This window comes from Salmo trutta, chromosome 37, assembly GCF_901001165.1.
Source record: "Salmo trutta chromosome 37, fSalTru1.1, whole genome shotgun sequence".
Classification (NCBI taxonomy): Eukaryota; Metazoa; Chordata; class Actinopteri; order Salmoniformes; family Salmonidae; genus Salmo; species Salmo trutta.
Window position 1 is genome coordinate 9,620,430 of NC_042993.1, and position 9,796 is coordinate 9,630,225.

A 9,796-nucleotide genomic window follows, 5' to 3' on the forward strand; every position below is an offset into this window, starting at 1 on the left:
CCACACACACACACACAGATCAGGCCACACACATAAGCACATGCACATGGTGATCATCTGGCCCTGCCGCACCTGTCCACATCATCTCTTTGATACTCAGTTTCTTCCCTCGGTGGGAAAGTATATGAGACGTGGTAATAAAGATGAGTTAAATCCCATTTCAAAACCCTGCATTCCATTACCAGCTCATAGATTAACACAGTACTATGTAGAGAGTAGTCTACACAGCATTATTGCAACCTTTTTTAAGTATACAAGTATACAATATTACTTTCAAGGCAAAGAACTAGCATAATATTTGAATGGTAAAGCCTGACTAAGGCCTAAGAGATGACAAACAGACCACCTACCCACAAACCCACCCCACCACAAAGCACCAACTTTGAGGTAGGACTGATAATGCTTTCTAAACTAAAGGGAATGATTTATGATTGTAAATGTACAATCTATCATCTTTCTTTCGACAATCTCTCACTAACAAGTGGACCATCACTTTGATATCTGTTGCCGAGTTTCAGTGTAGTTGTAGCTACCCAAGGCATGGTAAAGCTATTGATAGACTAAGAGTAGGATGCAAAGGTAGAATCAATCAGAATTGTGCAACATTTCAAGAATTTGAGAAACTACTGCAAAATAACTGGGAATTCCTACAGAGTTTAAAAACAAAACGTTACGCATGAACTACAAACACACAAGACAGCAGAAAAGACTAAAGAACAAAGTATTGATGGTAAAGAAACAAGTAAAACAAGAGAACAAGTAAAGGAGAGAGAAGTTGATCACGCGTTAGGTAAAGGCAGATCCAGAACAGGGTTGAGCTACTGAGTGTAAGAGTCTTGAGAGGGGGGAGCTCAACTCACCGAACCATTTTCACCTTCACTTCTTCTGGGCCCAAAGAAAAGGAGACAGGATAGTGAGGGTACACTTACAGGTACAACCTCAAGGCTAGCAAATGATGATACATGGTAATGTAACAAATACTGTACATAATTGACGCATCTTCATGCCCTTTCTAAATCTGCAAATCTTGCCAGTTATTAAGTAACTATAAATGTACTTCTAAAAATCATGTTTTACTTCCATTATCATCCCTTTCTCTCTCTCTCTCTCTCTCTTTCTCTCCTCCACACATTAGTTTGCTGTATTTCTTCCTCCATTTCTCTCATTCAACATCACATACGCAAAGACCACCCCTCTAAACAACCTGTCTTCTCTTCCTCTTTTACTACTACACTAATCTGTTCATCAAATCCTCTTTCCTCCCTTACCCTTAACCTTTCTCGATATATCTCACGTTAGGTAGATAAAGTAAAAAATCTTACTATTCTCAGCTCCTTCTGAAAACAAGCGACACTCTTGCTGACAGGCTCGTGTATGTCTTACCCTCCGTCCCCACCTTCTTTTTTCTTTTTCTCTCTGTCGTTCTGTGACACTCTCTCGCTCCTTCCTTCCTTTTTGTGGCTCTTTTCACAAAACAGTGAAAGCAAGAGACAGACAGGAACAAAACCAGCTGACAGGCCGGAATCTCTTACAAATAGAGATACTTTATAAATGTCACCGCAATAAAAACGCTTCGTTTTCATCTTTAAAATTAAACTAGAATTCTTTCTCTCTCCTTGCCTCAATCTAATGTCACATCTCTCTCTCTCTCCCCTCAGAAGGATCATAGCACCACTAGTGTTTTGCAAACAGACACAGTCCAGTGAGATTACTCTGAATATGTCATACCAAACACTGTTCCTCAATGAGATAATGAACTAGAGAGAGAGAGAGAGAGAGAGAGAGAGAGAGAAAGAGAGAGAGAGAGAGAGCACCTTTAAAAGGTAAACTAAGGAATTGCACATCTGCACACCACCACTATCAGGAATGAAAAACACACTAGCCCCTCCGGTATATACTGGTTAAACTAATCATACATTTTTCTCTGTCCTTCTCATTCTCTCTCTCTTTCCTTCTAACCCACCTGTCCTCCACTCCTCCCCTCTTCTGTCTGAGTGTCTGTTCTCTTCTTTCAGCTGTGTGTGTGCACGTGTGTGTGTACGTGTGTGTGTGTCTAACCTTTTGTGTGCCATTTGTGTTTGATGCACAAAGGTCATGCTCGCATTACACTTCCTTATTTTCAGAGTGCGATCTTCCCCCCGTGTGTCGCTTTCAAACCATTTACAAATGTGAGGTCATGACAACAAACTCACAAACTAACAATAAATAACATACACATAACTACAGTCAGGATAGCAACTACACAACACTGTTCATGTGAGCAGCAATACAAGACATGTGAGCATGCTACAAGAAGAGGTCGGCTACATGTATACTAAAGGCTTGTCCACAGAAGTCTGTTAGAGCTTGAAACTGAAACTACTCTTCCCACAATGCAACAGCCAGCTGATGTGGCTACGGAAGCAGCATAGCAACAAAGCAGTGCTGTATAAGTTTACAGCTTGATGTTACAGTGTGACTGCCTGTTCAAGTTAGTGTTACAAATTTCAATACAACCAACATGCAAAACAGCAGAGAGTAGGTGAGAGGTGAACGTTTTAAAGCTCCTGATCTGTAGTGGCTGGGGCCGAGAGCACCATGTTTCTTGTGTGCCACATATGTCTGAATGCCTTTTTGTGTGTGGTGTGAGTTATATATAATATGCATTATCAAATAATACCACATCAAGGTTAAATACATTTGTTTTTGGACAGAGCCCCACCAAGGGGAGAAGACCTGGTGGAAGTGAGAGACAGAGACAGACCCACTTTTCTGGGGTTTGTGGGGCTGATTAAATCTGAGACGTAGGAGCTGAGAGAGGAACGTCAGAACCCCATTGTGTTTTTCAAACTGTAAAATCTGAACACTAGAGGTGGAGGCTGATGAACCTGTGAAGTTTGTTACACAGGAAGACATCTTTCTCTCTGCTTTTCAGGCTCTGATGATACATGTACAGAGCTGAGAGCTGATGGTGAGAATGGCTTTTCCCTGTTCAGTCATGTTGCTGTTGTGTATCATTTCTAACACCCAAAAGTGATGACCACCTTCCACAAAAATTCACACACACTGACTAACACACACATACAAGTGATGACATCTCTTGATCCAGTCACTCCTTCAGGGTATGTTCACACTCTCACACACACTGACTAACACACATACACTCGTGTGTATTTCTCCAAGTGATGATGATTTGCCTTCAATGAAAGGACACTCTCACACTGACTAATAGGGATGGGGGAAAACATTGATACAGTTACATATTGGGATATTATTTTTGACGATATATCGTATCATTTTGACAATATTGCAATACTATTTTTGCTATAGTCGGCTGTACTTGCACCAAAACTCCATTATTTTCCTTTCATATCTTGTTCTCTATCTTCTTTTTAAATAAGGAGCCAATTTGTTTTAAGCACTTTTATTTCCATGACTGATCAAAACTTGTTTGCTCATGACTCTCTCTTGTCCTCCTGCAGCAGACATATGGTGAGCAGTATGTTTGGAAAATCGAATCGCAATAAAATCACAGTATCGAATCGTAATACATATAGAATCATGAGAATCGTAATACATATAGAATCATGAGAATCGTAATACATATAGAATCATGAGAATCGTAATACATATAGAATCATGAGAATCGTAATACCGGCACCTAAGTATTATGATAATATCGTTTCATAATACTACAGGACAAAGCGTTCCACAGGGATGCTGGCTCATGTTGACTCCAATACCTCCCACTGTTGTGTCAAGTTGGCTGGATGTCCTTTGGGTGGTGGACCATTCTTGATACACACAGGAAACTGTTGAGTGTGAAAAACCCAGCAGCATTGCAGTTCTTGACACAAACCGGTGCACCTGGCACCTACTACCATCCCCCGTTCTTAAAAGGGACTTAAATATTTTGCCATGCCCATTGACCCTCTGAATGGCACACATGCACAATCCATGTCGCAATTGTCTCAAGGCTTGAAAATCCTTCTTTAACCGGTCTTCTCCCCGTCATCTACACTGATTGAAGTGGACATTAAGAAGGAATTATAGCTTTCTGGTCAGTCTATGGCATGGAAGAAGTTCCTAATGTTTTGGACACTCAGTGTATATTGAACTGTATTTTTGTCATGTGTGGGAAAAGTGGTTGCTTTGGTCCTCTGAAGGGAGGGGTGGGGGACATAGGAGGTTGGTGGCACCGTAATTGGGGAGGATGGGCTCGTGGTAATGGCTGGAGCAGAATGGGTGGAATGGTATCAACAACATCAAACACCTGGTTTCCAACACATCCGTTCCAGCCATTATTATGAGCTGTCCTCCCCTCAGCAGCCTGGTGGGGGATGGGTTTGAAATAAATACTATTAAATGACACCAAAGTAAGAGCCCTGTCTGACAGTAACTATCGTCAAAACAAGAATCTTCACTTTGACTTGCAAATCGTATTTCTCTTGCCTGGACATTTAACCGTGAGATTTAAATGTATGTAAATACACTGAGTATACAAAAGCTTTCTGTGACATTACTGACCAGGTGAATCCAGGTGAAGCTATGATCCCTTATTGATGTCACCTGTTAAATCCACTTCAATCAGTGTAGATGAAGGGGAGGAGACAGGATAAAGAAGGGTTTTTAAGCCTTGAGACATGGACTGTGTATGTGTGCCATTCAGAGGGTGAATGACAAGACAAAAGATTGAAGTGCCTTTGAACGGGGGATGGTAGTAGGTGCCAGGCGCACTGGTTTGTGTCAAGAACTGCAACGCTGCTGGGTTTTTCACATTCAACAGTTTCCTGTGTGTATCAAAAATGGTCCACCACCCAAAAGCAAATCCATCCAACTTGATACAACTGTGGGAGGTCAACATGGGCCAGCATCCCTGTAGAACGCTTTCGACACCTTCTAGAGTCCAATTGAGGCTTTCTGAGGGCAAAAGCGGGTGCAACTCAAAAATAGGAAAGTGTACACTCAAATGATCAGCCAATGAGAACATAATGATTAGTTCTCCCATGTATGATTTTAAATACATACATTACAGAAGACTAGTGTACATACACAAGCATGCGAGCACGCACGCACACGCAGACTAACAGACGTTTGTACTGCAGGTGTTAGAACAGTGGTTAACACCAGGAATTGCAGACACACAAACATACTGGTTAGTGAAACAAAACGCCTGCAGCAGTTTGAGTTGGGCTCTCTTCCCCTTCACACCTGTGAGCTTCACAAGCTAACTGTGTCTATAGATAGTACTTACCCACAAGACATTGAATGGACTTTTGCTCAGGTGTTCTAGACAGCAGTCCAATCTCATAGATCCAGTCTTGGAGATGAGCTAGAGGTTAGTGCAGTGTGGTCTGTCCACTGTGTCCAGTTAACTAGTCCAGCTGCTTCTCTCTTCTGTCCCTCTATCTACCTCTTCTTTCTCACTCATTTCCTCCCCGTCTCTCCCTGCCCCCCCCCCTACAATTCCTATGACTGCCCTTGCTCTATCCCTCCGTCCCTTGCTCTATCTATCCCTCCATCCCTCTCTCCATCCCTCCGTCCCTGTCTCTGTCCTGATAAGTTATCAGCAGGCTCTATTACAACGCAGTATTTTGTCCCGCCCTGTAATTTCCCCCAATTTTCTTAACTGTACCTCTCTCTGTCTGGGAAAGCAAGTCTGTTTCTGTCTCTCTCTTCTTCTCTCCCTCTAACTGCCCGACTCCCTCTGTCCACTTGTTTACATTTACATTTAAGTCATTTAGCAGAGGCTCTTATAAAGAGCGACTTACAAATTGGTGCATTCACCTTATGATATCCAGTGGAACAACCACTTTACAATAGTGCATCTAAATCTTTTAGAGGGGGGGGATTACTTTATCCTATCCTAGGTATTCCCCGTCATACATTTACAGCCACACTCCCTCCTCTTCCCATACCTGTGTTCTATGGTTTTATTACTTTATAGATGCAGTTAAATCAGATGATGCCCTTCCACAGACCTTGTAGGTCAAATGATGACGCGTACCATTGGTCATTTAAGCAATAAGGCCCGAGGTGGTGTGGTATATGGCCAATATACCACGGCTAAGGGCTGTTAAGCACGACGAAACGTGGAGTGCCTGGACACAACCCTTAGCCGTGGTATATTGGCCATATACCACAAACCCCTGAGGTGCCTCATTGCTATTATAAACTGGTTACCAACGTAATTAGTGCAGTAAAAATACACGTTTTGTCATACCCGTGGTATACGGTCTGATATACCACGGCTGTCAGCATTCAGGGCTTGACCCCACCCAGATTATAATACAATGCAATGTGCCCAGGTAATAATGCCCTCACATAATAAAGGTCAAAGAAACAAGCTTCACAAACTGTTACCCTTTTTATTGGAGTTCTCAGAAGAAACTGTAACGATAAAAACAACAAGCTGGTAACCATAATAATATTCCAAAATGTAAAAGAACAAAACATTAGACTAAGACGTTTAATTAATTTAGAGATTGCCATCATTCTCAATGCAGCCCTGTGTGTCTACACTAGTGGAGCTATTGCATGTCCTAATTTGGGCAAAAAGGGGGCGAGGCCTCTGGGAACATTTGTGATGCAATCGTTCAGGAATGTAGAGCTGCAGGACGGGGCGTGGCCGAGGAGCGGGGAGAGCCAATAACAGGCTAGTGTTATGGACCACCTGAGTGTACAGGTGAAGGGAGCAGTGAAGAGGGGGAAGGGGCAGGAGTGTAACAGAACCAATAATATTCTACTAAAGCATCCTCATCAGTTGATAGTTATTAACAGTCTCTCTGTGGGAAGTATAGAGCAGTCTGCCCACCTACACACACACACACACACACACACACACACGCGCATACACACACACACGCGCATACACACACACATACACACAAACACTGAGAAGAGGTACACACCCAGAAATGGAATGGGCAGAACAGACATAGTACTAAATTCCACATGATTTCATATTTACCCAATTGAAATTGTACATGTTGCATATCGAATTGAATTCTGCACACCCATAGAACGACGAGTCCACATATTATAGAACCTTTAGTTGGAGTGGATAAGTCCATTTACCCATTCTAATTCTATGGGACAGAACCAGGTACACCGCTGTCTATATTAGAGACAGGCTTGGGGAAAAATACAGTGAAAACAACCTCTGTGTGAAGGTTAGACACATAACAGACAGACACAGAGACAGTGCTGCAGTTCATTAGGTAGATACTGTAGAGAAGGTGTGAGTTCCCAGTGGAGAACAGACTGTGTTCCTCCAGGTGTCTTTGGGGGAAGAGGAAGCAGAACATGTGTAGTCTGCTGTGTGTCCAGAGAAGAGGTGTTGGTGGGTAGAGACCTTACTCTACTGTCCAGAGTGTGAGTTTTGGTTTGGGGACAGGAGAAGTGCAGAGCGGGGGTGAGATGAGGGTCACTCTCCGATTCCAAAACACGGGTGGGAGAACGCCTAGGGGAGGACTGGCGGAATGGGTCAGCGTGGCACCTGCATCTGCTGCGTGGTCTGTGATTGGCTCTGGCCGGTGACCTCGGACCCACGGCTGGCCAATCGGCTGAGGATGTTCCTCTCCGACATCTGCAGCCTCACGGCGACGGGTGGGATACGGGCGATGGTTGCCGGGAGACGGGTGACGTCGGCCTTCATGTCGCTCAGAAGCTCCTCAAGCTGTTTGAGAACTGAAGGAGAGAGACAGTTACCACCACCAAAGTCCAACTGACAGAGTTTAGGAAACAATGAAGAGGGAGAGAAATAAGAAAAATAGATGATGGAAGTGGGTAAGAACAGCAGAGACAGAAAAGACAATGAGAAAGAAAGAGAGCGAGTCTGTCATGAGGTTGCCCTGTTGGTGAGGTTTATGACCCCCATGAATACATTTCCCTCTTTTCTCTCTCTACTCTACAGAATGGACTCTTGGAAAGCCCTTTGTTAACATAGAGAGTATGGTAACGTCAAAAGGTTGGGAACGGAACATATTTCAGTAATCCAATCAGTTGAAAGTATCCGTTGGTACTTAAAGAATATGATGTCAGATCAGTTGTGGTCTGAGACATTATGACTAATGACAGGACGACATAAACTGTATCTGGGAAAGTCTACACATTCTAGTTATCAGATTCACATGGAATTGTTGTGCAATTTAAATGTTTAAATGTGAAAAGATGAAATTTAATTTTAGTTTTTAAAATGAGAGAATCTTTTCATAAGTAAAATATGCTCAATCAGTGGCCACGCCCACGTGAATAGGCATTGGTTGGAAATGATGAACCAACCTCTTTTCTACATTTCTATAAGAGCCCCCGTGACCCAATTCACGGCAGACTAAGCCAACCTCAGCGTGAGCTCTGGTTGCGAATGGTTGAACGACTACTACCTAACGAAATGAACATTGTGTCCCGATGACGTGAGGACTGATGTCCATACGTTTGGAAGGGTGAATTTCAACGTGGAGGTGACGATCGCCACGCTGGAACGATGAATGTGACTACACCAGCCAGAATATAGCATGAGCTTATAGTATGGCAACTTGGTATGAACTTTGAACTCTTATTCACTAAAGAAGTGATACATCCTAGACGTCGAGTTATCAGCAGCAGCTGTAAACGTGCGTGGCCTAGGAAAGGACGAACAATCTCTTCAGAACGACAGGGTACTACATCGTATCTGTCCAGAAATATTCTTCAAAGGACAAGGGAGATCTCTGCTGGGCAACCCAGCCTTCCATCTTCAACCAATCTATCGAAGCGCAGCTAAGAGTAAATATATTTCTTGCATTTTCTTTTTCCGAATGGACAGTTATTTAAAATGCATAAGTTTCTGTATTTACGATAGCATAGCTTCATAAGGTCCGATAGAGACCCAATCCTTTTGTTCCTCAGTCTTCCCGGGCTTTCATTCAAGCCCAACCCCCTTTCTTTGTGTAACCAGCCATCATATCGGTTTTGTCCACTAGGGACGTTTTCTTTCAGGACATAATTAGTCATCAATGTATGATCCATCCTGTGTATATGGAATTGTGTGATTATTTAGTAAATAAATAATTAAACCAAATTTTGGATTGCTGATTCAACTTGATAGCCAGGGTTCGTGAAGATAACAAAGAATTTTACGACGTTCAGATGAGACTGAATAAGGTGACGATTAATAATTGAATGCTATTGATATAAAAGATTACCAGGTCTTTAAGAGTTTATTTGGAAGACAACAGCTCTATAAACATTCTTCCGTGGTGCCCCGACTTCCTAGTTAATTACAATTATATGATTAGTTTAATCAGGTAATATTAATGACAGAGAATTTATTTGATAAACTAGCATGTCATATATCACTTAATCCATAGTAAAAACACAACACTACCTTTGTGCAGTACTGCGTTGGCAGGCTTGTTCCCTGACATGGACTCCTTGCTGAGGTGTTGGTGGGACTCAGCCAGACACTCCACCTCACTGAAGCGGGTGTTGAGGGCCATGGAGGGGTGGGCCGGGTCCTCAGACATGTTCAGGTAGGCTGCCCTGCGAAGCTGCTCCTCAATCACCAACGCCTGCTCCAACAACTAGAGACAGAGAGAGAGAGAGAGGGGGAGTACAGAGATGAGAGAGGGATATGAGGAGAGAGAGGCAGAGAGAGAAAAGGAAGGGATATGACAGGAGGAGAGAGGGAAGAGGTAGAGAGAGTGATTAACAGAAAGGAAGAGACAGTGGGAGAGAGGGAAGAGGTAAACAGAGTGATTAACAGAAAGGAAGAGACAGTGGGAGAGAGGGAAGAGGTAGAGAGAGTGATTAACAGAAAGGAAGAGACGTGGAGACA

General features: G+C 43.0%; 2 protein-coding genes across 6 annotated transcripts in view; both read right to left on the reverse strand.

The window, feature by feature from the left end:
• Positions 1-5,420, reverse strand: part of LOC115177393 (tyrosine-protein phosphatase non-receptor type 6) — a 37,688-nt gene extending 32,268 nt beyond the window's left edge. The window contains exons 1-2 of one of the 5 annotated variants that reach the window (XM_029738131.1): positions 5,234-5,305; positions 861-882 (exon numbers count right to left, since the gene is read on the reverse strand). In XM_029738131.1, the coding sequence (XP_029593991.1) occupies positions 861-868 (8 nt within the window). In that variant the 5' untranslated portion in view covers positions 869-882; positions 5,234-5,305. Of the gene's footprint in view, positions 1-860; positions 886-1,322; positions 1,712-5,233 lie in introns of those variants that run through there. The other 4 variants (XM_029738130.1, XM_029738129.1, XM_029738127.1 and 1 more) reach the window with 4 other exon arrangements.
• Positions 5,421-6,327: 907 nt separating this feature from the next.
• On the reverse strand, positions 6,328-9,572 carry LOC115176847 (chromodomain-helicase-DNA-binding protein 4-like). Its single transcript, XM_029737188.1, has 2 exons — positions 9,347-9,572; positions 6,328-7,668 (listed from the first exon to the last, which is right to left on the reverse strand). Exons 1-2 carry the CDS (start codon positions 9,483-9,485, stop codon positions 7,466-7,468), a joined length of 342 nt encoding a protein of 113 aa, XP_029593048.1. The 5' UTR covers positions 9,486-9,572; the 3' UTR covers positions 6,328-7,465.
• Positions 9,573-9,796: the final 224 nt, after the last annotated feature.